This window comes from Mauremys reevesii, linkage group 4 (genome assembly GCF_016161935.1).
Source record: "Mauremys reevesii isolate NIE-2019 linkage group 4, ASM1616193v1, whole genome shotgun sequence".
NCBI lineage: Eukaryota > Metazoa > Chordata > Testudines > Geoemydidae > Mauremys > Mauremys reevesii.
The window spans coordinates 48967331-48982200 of record NC_052626.1 but is presented as its reverse complement, the minus strand read 5'-3'; the positions used below and the strand labels follow the sequence as shown (position 1 = coordinate 48982200).

The window sequence follows — 14870 nt, the reverse complement described above, 5'->3', positions numbered from 1 at the left end:
TGCCAAGATAGCATCAGAACACTCCACAGAGATAACAAGGAACAGGCAGGTGCATATTAAAGACAGGATCAAAAGGAAAACATGATGGATAGATTTGTTTGAACTGACATAATCAAAGAGGAAGATAGCCCCCAATGAGTCAAGGGGCTGTACTTCAATACGTCAGTAGGGATGAGTAAATCTGTCCTGTAACTGTATAAGAGTGGGTCCCGGAGTGCACGTTTGTCTGGCCTAGGGGGCAGTGGAAAGTCCTGCCACTGACTGAGCCAGTCCATTGCCAGGGGGCATAAATTCGTAGTATGTCTTGTAGAGTCTACGCGAAACTATTACTGTGCTTTGTTTGACAATAAACCTGGCTTGGGTACCTTCATACCTGACTAGAGTCTGTGGTCTTTGGGGGTTCTCTTGGGGTCTGCTGTGTCAGCTATCTGAGCAGATCTGGGGCAGCACACAGAAGGAACACGCACACAGTCGACTGTTATCATCGAACAAGAGCAGAGCACCACACCAATAGCTACTGAAAATACCGGGAATTCCAACTGATATTTTCTAAATTAGCATATTACCTGATCACCACCTATTTTAGATCGAGGCCAAGGCACATCAAGAAATGCTTGCAGCGCATGTAGGCAAGAAGTAATGTTTTCCATTGCTGAATCTGAGCGAGGTGAGCAGAGAAATTCCACACTAATTCCTGTAAATGGCAGGAGAAAAACAAAAACAGGCTTTACTGAAAACCAAAGTAATTTTGTAAATCAAGACAAGTATGCTGTCAATGTGCTGAAAAGACATGGAAATAGCATATGCATCTTTTATATTCCTGTATGCCTAAGCAAATTAATCTTCAATTGTAAACATTTTAGGTAGGGACTTGTTGTAACAATTAGGCCTATAACTTCTTGCCTGCTTGGATATTAACCATGAAAAGTAGGTCGAGTTATTTTTAACAAAGAATTTATAATAGGTGCAAGAAAACCAGACCAACCCCCCGCCCCCCGCAGGAGTCGTCCAAACAAAAAGGCCCTCTGATATAATTAAATGACCACACTGAGATCATGCACGGTAAACAAGAAAATGTGGGTCTGGAAATTAATGAACCAAAATAAGTGTGTCAGAAACTAGGCCTAACTGATGGGCAAAATAAGAAAATGGGTTATCCCACCCATCACTCCCTTTTGGGTCATTAAAGAAAGACTTTGGGGGAAGTATGGAAGAAAAGACGGGGGCCACTGGAGTGAGCTTCATCATCATGACAGCCACCCTCACCATCTCTTAGAACACCGGGCCTTTTTAACATTGTTTAATGATGGACAGTGACTGTGTTAGGGTAACGCTTTGGGCCCCCACATTCCATCTGAATTAACGTTATAGACCTTGTCTTCCTTTATGTATATACATTGTTTAAGAGTATGTCTATACTACCTGCTGGATCAGCGGGCAGCAATTGATCCAGCGGGGGTTGATTTATCGCATCTACCTGGACACGATAAATCGACCCCCGAGCACTCTCCTGTTGACTCCTGTACTCCACTGCCGTGAGAGGCGCAGGCAGAGTTGACGGGGGAGCGGCAGCAGTCAACTCACCACAGTGAAGACACCGCAGTGAATAGGTCTAAGTACGTCAACTTCAGCATAACATAGCTGAAATTGTGTAACTTAGATCGATCCCCCACCCCCGAGTGTAGACCAGGCATAAGATAATGAACAGACTGAAACTTTTGGGCAATAGAACAGAAATAAATAATAATCAGCTTCAAAAAACACAGAGACAGAAGATGAAAATGTTGAGATCTGGGTCCACTAATTAGGAAGAAAATTCTTATAGGCACCCCACAGAATTTTTGCCTTAGTATGAAACTGAGAACCTGGAATGTAGTATGTGAACTCTTGACATACTGATTTACATGACAGCATGAGTTTACAGAGAAACTGTAATAATAGCTTAGAAACTTAAAGGCTATCTGAGACTTAGTATTTTTATTTCACAAAAAGGCTGAAGTTTTTAGTTAATCATGTATTCACCAACCCCACCTCACTAGCTAAATGGGGCAAAGAAGTCTATATGAACCCTGGGGCTGCTAACTCTAAGCCTGAAGGAAATAACTAAACTTTTCTGTTGGGCCTCAGATACTGAGTCTATGTTTTGCCAGGTTAAACAAAAACGTATTTAAAACTGTGGGTCATATTCCAGAGTAACTCCAATCAAGTCAGTAGTGTCACCTTGTAATTACACTGGTGTAACCAAAACTGAATCTGTTCCTAAGCTCAAAGCAGAAGCACTAGTAGGTTTCTGAGCATAGTAGTAAATTTGCATGTGTACTGTTTACCTTGCATTAGATATTTTTTCCCAGCATAATCAGAAAGTCAGGAAGCAATTCTGTCTCCAACATAGAAACCAATTCTTGCCATAAGTACTTCCAACATATCAATTCTTCACCAACACAATTAAGAGCAGACAACCAAAGCATTACAGAGTGTCAACAGTATTACCGGTATTTATACTAAAATGACTGTTTATAATTTAAAATCCAAACAGATTACATGCTCATCAACCAACCCAAGATAAGATGAAATATGTCAGTATTCACATCCTCAGGAGATTTCACTGCAGCCCTGGAGGAGGAATCTTGACACATTGTAGTTGGGGTGACAGGTCTAGAGAGATTAGTTACTCCTTCATCTGGATCAATCACAAGGAAACCTGTGCTGGTAAGCCATAATGCTGTAGCATAAAGAATTAGAGCCCAGGAATTGTGATAGTGTGGTCTTGCATTTTCAATTGTCTCCGCTGTATAGAATGCACCACCTACAAAAAAATATCAGTCAGAGTTTTAAATGATGCGACTATTTTCACTTGTAAATAATTTCTCTTACAGGTTTGGGATTCTTTTCTGTTATTATAATGGTATTTGTGTTTAATAGCATTTCATTGTATTTCTTAATTGTTTAACAGCCAGAGCTGACCTGGTGGTTTGTCGTTAAATAAAATTATCAACAACAAAGCAAATAGAATCAAATACATTTCTTTAAGTCTTTTTTCTTCCTTTCATCTTAAAAAGCCACTACTGCTCCATCCCAGAGAAAACTCTATCCTAAACTTAGTCATTGATTTTGTGGTAAATAGCTGAAAAATTATAGGGTGCTGGTTCTGTATCAACTACATCTTATTTTGTGAAAAAGTTATGTACTGTGAGTGGGCACAATTCAGCTGAGATGTTATTAAGCACACACCCCCAAATTATATCAAACAAGAATAAAAGTACACAGTTGCCTTTATACCTTCAACCGGAAGTTGAGAGGCATATTCTGAAGGCAAAGTTAAGAGAGCAAAATCCTGAAGTGCAGCAAGCCAGAGTTTGCTTAGGGTCCCAAGGTCCGCCTGGACTAGGTCCAAAAGTCCATCGGCTGACGAAGTTAAATCTCTGTAGCTTTCATCTGTAGAGTTTGTGATCGTCAAAGTTTGCTTGTGTGCATCACCTTGGTTTTTTTCTCTTTCAACTGCAACTATGTAAACCTGTTCAAAGATTGAGAGACAGAGCAACAGTTATAGATTTTTAAAGCCAGAAGGGACTACTGTGATCACCTAGTCCGACCTCCTGCACAACACAGGCCATAGAGCTTCCTTGAATTCATTCCTGCTTCAAGTCTAATAGCCATGGTTGAACTAGGACATCTTCCAGCAAAATACCCAGTCTTGATTTAAAGATGATCAGTGATGGAGAATCCACCACAATCCTTGGTAAGTGATTCCAGTTGTTAAGGACTCTCACTACTAAAAATTTGCACTTTATTTCTATTCTGAATTAATCTAGCTTCAACTTCCAACCATTGGTCTTGTTATTGATTGAAGAGACCTCTAATATCAAATTTCTATCCTCCTGTAGGTACTTGTACATTGTGATCAAGTTACCCCTCACCTTCTCTTTGAGAACCTAAATCAATTGAGCTGCTTGAGTCTTTCACTGTAAGCAAAAGCCCTGTGTAAATCAAGATTTCACAGACTGCACAGAAATAATGAAATTAGCCCACTACCGTGATTTTTCCAAGGGGCGGGGGTAGGAAATGCCTGGTTCCGCCTCCTTTCTGTTGGGAAAAAAAAATCATGGTTTGGGGCTAATTTGGCTGCTTGTGGGAGGTTAGCTTCCTGCCCAGCTGGCTGGCAGGGAGGAGGATGACCATAATGTGTGGTGATTAGGAGCCTTGGCAGGCCAGCGGGGAGGCAATGCAGCATCAGCTGTCAAAGAGCAGTGACCAGGATCTGGAGCACAAACAAGTGTGTGAGGGATCCATGTCCTGGCAGGGAGATTGAGGCATGAGGATGATGGTCTCATCCCAATTCCCCCACGCTAGGACAGGCCTCCCCCCACCGACACCATTTCAGGGCAGGACGCCGCCCCCCACTCCACACACACTTGCTCATGTTCCAAGTGGTGATCCTGGGCTCAGCTTTCTGGACTCAGCTCCTTGCCGACTGGTGCTGCAGTGTCTCCCCTCAGTCCTGTTGGTGAGGGGATGGGCCTGGAGCTCCTAATTGCTATGCATTGTGAGTACTGCCCCACTCTCCCTACTGGCCAAACAAATGAGAAATAGCAAGAGTGGACTTAGTGCGGAGTGAGCTGGGCTAGACGGCACCACATGGTGAGACATTAACCCCCCCTTGGCCCACCACTTCACCACCCTCCTCCAGGATGGCACCAGCCTGCTAATTCTCCATAAGTAGCTGCAACCTTGGCAAGGAGGCAGAAGCTGGGATGTCCCGCTTCTGTCTCCCCACCGTTGGAAAAATTGCAGCAATTGGGAGGGAAGGGTGGGGAGAACAGGACTTAGAGTCAGTGCATGAAATTCAAAAATACTTTCCTGTGATGTTGCAGTGAACAAACATTGACACAGGACCTTAACGATAAGGCATGTTTCCCAACCCTTTAATCATTCTTGTGGCTCTTCTCTGTACCAACTCCAATTTATCATCATCCATCTTGAATTATGGACACCAGAACCACACACAGTATTCCAGCAGCAGTCATACCAATGCCAAACACAGAGGTAATGTAACCTCTGTGCTCCTACTTGATTTACCCTTGTTAATACATTCATGCTTTTGGTTATATTTTTATAGTGGACCATAACGTAATTAAATTTGACATCCTTGTACTGGAGAAAATACCAAAGAAACCCACCATAGTATCATGTAACTTCAAAAAGGAGAAATACACAAAAATGAGGAAGCTAGTTAAATGAAATTAAAAGGACCAGGCACATGAGTGAAATGCCTGCAAGCTGCTTGGAAACTATTTAAAACCATCATAATAGAGGCGGAAAATATATGTCTACCCCAAATTTAAAAAAACAACAACAAAAAACAAAACAAAAATAACAGTAAGAGGACCAAAAAAACCCACTACCATTCCTAAACAACAGAGTAAAAGAGATGGGTAGAGACAAAAAGACATCCTTTAAAAATTGGAAGCCAAATCCTACTGAGGAAAATATGAAGAAGCATACGTTCTGGCAAGTCAAGGGTAAAAATATAATTAGGCAGGCCAAAAAAGAATTTGAAGAGCAACTAGCAAAAGACACAAAAACTAAAAACAATTTTTTTTAAGTACATTAGAAAGCGTGAAGCCTGCCAAATAATCAACAGGGCCACTGAACTATCGAGGTACTGAAGGAGCACTAAAGGGAGACAAGGTTGTTGCAGAGAAGCTAAATTAATTCTTTGCATTGGTCTTCAGTGCAGAGTATGTGAGGGAGATTCTCATACCTATTTGAGTGAGAAATCTGAGGAACTATCCCAGATTGAGGTATCAATACAGAAGTTTTGGAATAAACTGCTAAATTAAACAGTAATAAGTTACCAGGACCAGATGGAATTCACCCATGAGTTCTGAAGGAACTCAGATATGAAACTGCAGAACTATTAACTGTGGCATGTAACCTATCACTTAAATCAGGCTCTGTATCAGATGACTGAAGGATTGCTAATGCAAAGCTGATTTTTAAAACAGGCTCCAGAGGTGATCCTGGAAATTACTAACTTCCGTACCAGGCAAACTGGTTAAAACTATAGTAAAGAAAGAAGAGAATTATAAGACACACAGATAAACGTGATATTTGGGAAAAAATACTATGGAATTTGTAAAGGGAAATCATGCCTCACCAATCTATTCAAATTTTTGGAGGGTGTCAACAAACATGTGGACAAGGGTGATCCAGTGGATATAATGTACTTGGACTTTCAGAAAGCCTTTGACAAGGTCCCTCACCAAAGGTTCCTAAGCAAACTAAGCAATTGTGGGATAAGAAGGAAGATCCTCTCATGAATCAGTAAAAGATTCATCGTTAAAAGATAGGAAACAATGGGTAGCAATATATGGTCAGTTCATACAGTGGAGAGAGGTAAGTAGCACAGTCCCCCAGGGATCTGTACTGGGCCCTGTGCTGTTCAACATATTCATAAATGATCTGGAAAAAGTAATAAACAGGGAGGTGGCAAAGTTTGCAGATGATACAAAACTACTCAAGAGATAGTTAAGTCCAAATCGGGCTACGAAGAGTTACAAAGGGAATCTCACAAAATTGAGTGACTGGGCAACAAAATGGCAGATGAAATTCAATGTTGATAAATACAACATAATGCACATTGGAAAACATAATCCCAACTATACATACAAACTGATGGTCTGCATTAGCAGTTACCACTCAAGAAAGATCTTGGAGTCATCGTGAATAGGTCTCTGAAAACATCTGCTTAATGTGCAGCAGCAGTGAAAAAAAGCCAACACAATGCTAGAAACCACTAGGAAAGGAATAGACAATAAGACAGAAAATATCATTATGTCACTATATAAATCCATAGTACTCCCAACATCTTGATTACTGCATGTAGTTCTGGTCGCCCCATCTCAAAAAAAGAGATATTGGAATTGTAAAACATGTAGAGAAGGACAACAAGAATGATTAGGGGCATGGAACAGCTTCCAAATGAAGAGAGATGAAAAAGAGTGGAACTTTTCATCTTGAAAAAGAAATGACTGAGGGGGAATATGATAGAGGTCTATAAAGTCATGAATGGTGTGGACAAAGCGAATAGGAAGTGTTATATACCCCTTCACATGACACAAGAATCAGAGGTTACCCAATTAAATTAATAGGCAGTAGGTTTAAAACAAACCAAAAGAAGTACTCCTTCTCATAACACACAGTTAACCGGTGGAACTCATTGCTAATGGATGTTGTGAAGGCCAGAAGCATAACTGGGTTCAAAAAAGAATTAAGATACGTTCATGGGAGGATAGATCTATCAATGGTTATTAGTTGAGATGATCAGGGACGCAACCCATGCTCTGGGTGTCACTAAACTTCTGACTGCTAGCATCTGGGACTGGATGATGGTGGATGGATTACTCAGTACATTGCCCTTTCCTGTTCACTCCCTTTGAAGCATCTGGCACTGGCCACTGTTGAAAGACAGGATGGACCATTGATCTGACCCAGTATGGCCCTTCTTACATCTAGTTTCAGCTTCTAACAACGGGATTTTATTAATCCTTTTTCCAGACAGATTTAAGTGCTGTGTATTATCAACTCTCTTCCCCATGTAGTTTTTTGTAGACCAGTATCAAACCACTTCTTACTCTACTCTTGGATAAATTAAACAGACTGACCTGCTTGGGTCTCTCACTATAAGACATGTTTTCCAGACCTGTAGTCACTCATGTAGCTGTTTTTGAATGCTTTCCAGTTTTCTGACATCTTTTTTCAAGTATGGACACCAGAACTGGAGACCGCATTCCAGCAATGGTCTCAATAATCCATGTACGGAGGTAATACCATCCCCTTGCTTCTACTCAATATTCCCCTGCTTCTATAGCCAATTATTGTATTTATCCTCTTAGCTACAACGTTGTTCTGAGAGCCCATGTTCAACTGGTTATTCACTATTACCCCTAAATTCTTTTCAGTATCCCTGCACTGCAGGACATAGTCCCCCACCTTGTATGTGTGATCTATATTTCTTCATTCCCAGCTGTACGTCCTCGCTTTTGGCTGTATTAAAACGTATGTTGTTCAAATGAGCCCACCTTACCAACTCACTGAGATCACATGCATAAGTCTATATTGCTTAACTGAACTTGCAGGCAGTCACACAATGAGAAATGTGTATATTTTGCCTGAGACATGTTTGCCTACAGAGCCCCCCTGTGAGAAATTAAATGCCAATTAAATTTACAACTTCGCTGGTGAATGATGTATATCCAACATCGATAACTACAGAGGACACCCACAAGTATCCAAGCCATCTCAATTTAAAATTGACATTGAATCACTATAGAATATTAACAAGTTTACTACTTTATAAGGTTTAAAATGCACCTCTGTGACAACATTTAATTTTTATTTTAAAGCATGTTTTGCTATAACAAACTGCGTGTATAGGTGTTCATGCTTTTGGTTGTGTGTAAATTCAGTAGAGAATAGCTAACTTAACTTTACACAGATTACAATGATATTTCATTATGCTTGAAAGGACAGCTCAATACTCTCATCATACAGTTGCCAAGAGTCTTGTTATAAATCTAATTTACTAACCTCTGCCCAAGCTTTGAGCACAGCCAATATCTCCATAGTTGAGGCACTTTCATTGTACAACTGACTTTGTGCTTCTTTTCCAGCTTGTACTTTGGTCAAGGATGATATGAGCAACTGATGAACCCTTCGAAGGTCATTAAGGTCACTGACTACACCACTTGCTATCCAGGCACTGCAAACCTAGTGAGTACCATAGAAAGTGTGATCACGTGAAAAAATGGAATTTACATAGTCGAATTTTATCTGTAAAGTTACTAAACAAGCTTTTTTCCCCAGTCAGGTACAGTGTTTTTAATTTGGGACTAATGATAATGTTAACTGGAATTAATGTGAATACACTCTGGTTACTGTATCCAACTCAGGGACCATGGAAACCAGCCAGAGCATGCTGGTTAGTTTCCTCCACTTCTACGCCTCCCTCCTGTGACCTCAACATTTCCAACACACCCACAGTTCCTTCTCCCTCCTATTCCCCAATTTTGCCTGTGCAACAGCAGTTACACCCCGTCTTGCCCTCCCTGCTGAATGGATCCAGAGTAAGTGATAGTTTTGGAAAATAATTTGTTAGAATAACGGTAACTTTTTGACATTATTCTTCATAAATGACAATCTTCTTCAGCACAGGCTGATGAATAATATTTTGACACAGAGAATTCAAAAAAAGAATTGCTCTTCTCAAAATGGCTGCCATCTTCCATTGTTTTCACAGGGAGTGAGGTTAAAGGCTCACTTGGCAAAAGGTGATACATAATTTGCTCAGAAGAACTTTTAAGACAATGCATACAGTTATTGGGCTCAAAAGAGGGGTAACTGGGTGAAATCCATTGGCTTGTGATGTACAGGGTAAGACTAGTCTTCTGGCTTTAAAAATCATTGTATGTATCGAGTAGAGGAGATTAATTTTTAGAGAGGGTCTCACTTGAAAGTGTTAGCTTTAAACACTTGCCTGACATGCTTTTGCTGTGACATCAGGCGGGGTTTCTGGAGCAAACGCAGGTCGAAGTGCAGCTCCAACCTAAAGAGAAATCATTCAACACTTAACGAAATAATGGTCTGTTTCAATTTTTCTTATAAATTATACAGTTCCCTTCTATTTACACCATGATTTGATTGGGAAAATGATTAGAAGTTAGTTATGTTCCTGCTGGAGAACTGTATTGTTCTCTCTAGTAGCTAGCTGCCAGGTATTACTCAGAATCCCAAGATGTTGCTGTCTTACAGATATAGCCTGGTTCTGTGGCCAGATACCTAAGTGGTGGGCATAAAGAGCCTTTGTTTGGAGGAGGGTAGAAAAAGGGGAGATTAAGGAGCAATCTGACAGAACAGTTATGCTTTTTCCATAAAAGAGATGGTTTCCTCTTTGAGACAGGGAGATTGAGGCTTGTTTCCCCTGTTTGCTAGGGTCTTAAACCAGAACAAAGAAAGCTTTTTCCTTCCTGAACTCTTGACCTGATAAAAAGTTTCCCAACCCTAACAAAACATTACTCCAAACCTCGACAGGCCTAAAGACACTTAATAAGAAGGGGAAGTTGGGTTTAAGGAAAAGAAAGCAGCACAATATTAATAACTAGCACAAACAGTTTTAACTTGTATATCTATGGGAATAGAAGAGACAGAACACAAACCCCACCCATTTCACAAACAACGACGTATGGAGTGACACTGATCAAGGCACATGGATTTCACCAATCCTTAGTGCTGAGGGCCACTTTCACTGAAGGCAACTGAAGAGAAATTTTCCCTGATGATTCAAAAGGTTCCTGTAGAAGAACTTAAGATACATTGCGCTTAAGTTTGCGTACGAGAACTTAAACTTAAGATGCACTGCTCTTTGGGGCAGGGAATGTATGAATGAACTTGTACAGCACCTAGCACAATGGGGTGAGGCTCACTGGGGCCTCTAGGCACTACTGTAAGAAAATTATTAAACAACAGATAAAACCTGATCTAAGCACTGGTCTCTATAGTTAGGAAACACTTCTTCAAATTTCTCCCTTACACTGGATCCTTCGAAAGCTGATACTTTGACCCTAAAGGTGCTCATCTTAACTCCTTCCCGCCCCCCCCAAAGGAACTGAAACATTCATGAAACTGCAAATTTTTCAAAATTTCCTTTTTAAAATCACTTGTTTTATAGACCAAATTCCTATTGAAAAAGTATCCTACTAGTTGCTTAAACCATTCATTCTATAGACCCAGAGACAGAAATGCTTCTTGCAGCCAAAGATCAAATTTCACTATAAGTTTTGCCACGCAGATCTCATGCTGAATGACCAACTGTGTCAAAGATTTTTTTTGAAGTCTTAAGTAATGCTCTGCAGGATACAAATGAGCATTAATTTGTTTCCAGAGTATCGGTAAAGTTTCTATCTTCAAATTTGTTGTGGACAGATAATCCAGATGGAGTTTCTGCTAGTTTAACTTTCTGTGATCGCAGAAATATGGGGAGCACTTCAGGCCAGAGCCTGTGTGTTTCATACCTACGCCCATCTTGGCTGGTGCAGACCAATAGAGAGGAGCTGGATTTATAACAAGTGGAAATGGGTAACTCCTTCCTGAATGGGGGCAAGCTGCTGGCTTCCTTTAAGGAATTCTGTGTGGGCTTTGCTCAAGAAGCCATTGTTTGATGTTGAAAATCTTGCCAAATGGTTGTCCTATATCTATCTTTTTTTCTTTCTGGTTAAATATTATTGAACAGGTTGTGGTGACACAACTCTAAGAGTTTCTCACTGTTTCGGATCTCCTGCACGCCTATCATTTTATGAAGAGACCAGAGTACAGCAAAAAGCTAAAGCTGGTTACATCATTAGATGAAATCCTCAGCATATTAAATGAAGACCAGGCGCCCATACCAATATTATCAGATCTATCAGTGGTCATTGATATCATTGATCATAAAAGTATTGTTGACTTATCTTACGTGGCTGGAACAGATAGCCAATTTCTTTTCTAGCTGGCTGTTGCTGGACATGTCAATGTGAGATTCTATGAGGTCTCTCACCACTCATCCAGAGGGCTATCAGCGCACATTAGGAAGGAGAAATGGGCTACAAAGCCTTAATTTTTCTGGTAACACAAAGTTGTGTGTGTTCATTTCTACCAGCCCAGATGATGTAGTTAAGTGCCCTATGTAATGTCTGTTAGAGACTTGAGTATGGAAGCTGGCCAAGGATTGACCCAGATAAAATTAAAGTGATGCTGGTGGATTGGGATACAAACTGAAAAATATGGCAAAAGTTATATCTGTGTCTTAATATAGGATACATGTCTGTTATTTTTTATGTGGGTGTGCAGTGTAGTGTGAGGGTTTGATTAGATTAGTTGGCCAGATAAATGACCATGACAGCATTTTTCATCAACGACAGGCAGAAGGTTTCAACTTTCTCTTTCATAAATGGACCTTGTTATTGCAGCCTACACTTTTGTCACATTGAGAGTGGATGACTGCAAGGGCCTCGTTGTGAAACTAAACCATAAAATATTTTAGGAAACCAAAACTCAAGCAAGAATACAGCAACCTGTTTATAAGTGGGATATCTCATTATGACAACATTTACACTAATGCTTTGTTATCTAGAGTGGCTTACTTACTGATTACCAAGTGGAGCTTAAAGGGGTTGGTCATAGCTTACAAAGCCCTAAATGGCTTCCTATCTGCCTCCCTCTCCATGCAACACTAATTCAACAGAGGTCCTTTGGTTGGAGCTCGCTCAGTTTAAAGGAAAAGAGAGGCTGCTGGGAGGAGAGTACCTTTGGAACTTACTCTCACACCCTCAATGTAGCCCGAATCTGTTGATCTTCAGGTCACTGTGAAGCCTGTCTATTTTCACTGGCTTTTGGAGAAATGAGGATTGTGAGGGTTAGCACTGATAGGGAGGGTTGAATACTCGTTTGCTTGTGTTATGGTTGGATAATAAGGATTTAAGGGACACTGCAAGACTTCTTAGTTATGTATATCAGATCTATCCAGTGACTTCCTCACCGAGGACTATGTTCATTAAGTTTGAAGTTGTAAAAATATGGGAACCTGAATTACTTGAGCACAGTTTTTTGGTTTTTACCATTTCCTTAGATTTGAAATGCACCTCTCTCTTGTATTCTAGGCACACATATAAATGTTATTTTAAAAAATTACAATGTAACGTCTTCACTTTTTCATTCGCCATGTTCAAAAACAAAACAGATTTTGCTTTCAAACTCAAAATCTTCGGTCTAAGCAAGCACAGAAAGTTTCAACCCTAAAGTGAAAATAAATACAACAGTTTTAGTGACAAATTGAACCCTGATTACAGAACTAGCTACTGAATATTTTCTCTTTGTTATCAAAGTGTCCATTTTGTATATAAAATTTCTATAATCAACGGGTGCTTACATTGGCTTGATATTGCTCCAGAATTACATGACCAGGAAACTCTGGTTCTGGAACAGATGCAAACCTCCGAACAATAACTAACAATGTCTGAAGCCCAGAAAGACGGAGCTGGTCACTGTGATCTGTGGCAGCCATAAAAGCCATGCGGATCAAATCAGCTAAATGCAATACCAAAAAGTCATCTGGGGACAAAAGAAAAAAACATTTAATAAAAACAAACTTGTTCTAAAGTCTAATTTATATTAAAGATGGTGCAATTGTTTCTATTTTTACGTAGTTGGGCCCTAAAACATGCAAATTTATTTTCTACATTACCATATGCATTTCCTTTAAGGAGTTGTTTATATCCAGGAGCATGTCACTTGTGAGTACTACCTTATAGTGGATCCTAAACAGGAGCCCTTACTTCCCAGAAAATCTACAGAGGAGTTCCCTTTGCTTTCAAACAAGCACCTTTTGTCTATTCCCCAATCATGCAATGGTATCAGCTGATATTTTTCCATTTTAAGGTAAAATTTTGAAGGAAATAAAAACCTCTATATTTGAGGCAAATTTTCATAGAGATCTTGAGGCATCAACATCTTCAGATCAACATGGGGAAGCACAGAAAATTAATGGTGTGTTCATTGGTAATTATGCAGATTACAGAATAAACAGAGCAGTGACACTAGTTTTCTTGGATATTCCTAGATTACAAAATCGTGTTGCAGTACACAGGCACCAGTTATTGCTTCTAGTTGCCAATGTTTTCTATAGGAACAATGGCACCCTATTTGCATGTCATGCTATAACAGCTGGGTAAGTAAGTGTCAACACTGCAATTATATGCTAATATTATGACTAATTTACCATTGCTCTGTACCTGAATGAATACAGGCTTCTAATCATTTTAATTAAAGGCTGCAATTGAGATTATGAAGAAATCTATAATGAATTTCCCTTAAGTAACCAAATGTTAAAACATAAATGTTAAGTATTCTTTGCACTCTATAAAATTCTCTCGGTATCTCAGTTAGCGTAACACATACCTCTTGAATCCCTTTGTTTCCTTTCCTGAGCCAGTGTTATGTCAAAATGTGCCCTGCCTGCATTTTCACAGTGGCTGATAATTTTACAAACACACTCTGCAGCAAAAACTCTAGTGGACCATTTTGGATTAGTGAAAGGGTGGGATCTCTCATCAGTTTCAGAGGTTAACACATCATCATCCTCTTTAGTTCCCTCCTCTTCTTGGGTAGTATCCACTGAAGCTACTGAGGTGAAATCTATATTTTTAAAAACACCAAAAAGGGAAGGAATACAACTGATTACGGAAGGAATTCAAACACATTACTGTCCTGTAAGTGCTAGCCTTTAACAGCTTAATGGGTCTAGAAACTGTAGAAAGTATGCAGTGGCTTTTAAGATTCCTGCTGCACCAAATCTCACTAGCCCTCGAAGATGACCAGGCCGCTCCTTCCATTGATTACTTATTTCAGTTAGTACCATAAGGTGGTCAATAATTTTGTCTCAAGATATTCTGCAGTCATGGCTTGATCATGTTACTAGACTCAAGGTAGATTACATGTTACTGAGCTTTAGGGTTAAAGTAGTCCTGATGATATTAGTACATGCTGGTATCTGCACCAAAAGCTGTTTTATAGGACGTCTCCATGAAGAAACTAAATATTCCTTATTACTATTACGATTATTCACTTGAAAAGTTACAGCAGATTTTGCAAGATAACTTTTTAACAAGTTCATCTCGCTCCTCAGAATCAGCACTGCCCACTTCAGTTGGAGAACCTAGAGCTAGAATAAAAAGGCAAATGGCCCAAAACTATCTTCTGTTTCTTACATAATCTTTTTAGGACGGCAAAGGTCAGTATCATGAAAGCAAACCCAAGTCACATTGATTTATGAATGAAAC

General features: G+C 39.8%; 1 protein-coding gene across 7 annotated transcripts in view; it reads right to left on the bottom strand.

The window, feature by feature from the left end:
• The window catches only part of HEATR5A (HEAT repeat containing 5A), a 134702-nt gene that overhangs the window by 18923 nt on the left and 100909 nt on the right, over positions 1-14870 (bottom strand). For all 7 annotated transcript variants that reach the window (XM_039535386.1, XM_039535388.1, XM_039535389.1 and 4 more), the window contains 7 exons: positions 13990-14226; positions 12962-13143; positions 9536-9604; positions 8590-8769; positions 3280-3514; positions 2558-2806; positions 567-694 (listed from right to left, as the gene is read on the bottom strand). In XM_039535386.1, the coding sequence (XP_039391320.1) occupies positions 567-694; positions 2558-2806; positions 3280-3514; positions 8590-8769; positions 9536-9604; positions 12962-13143; positions 13990-14226 (1280 nt within the window). The remainder of the gene's footprint in view (positions 1-566; positions 695-2557; positions 2807-3279; positions 3515-8589; positions 8770-9535; positions 9605-12961; positions 13144-13989; positions 14227-14870) is intronic.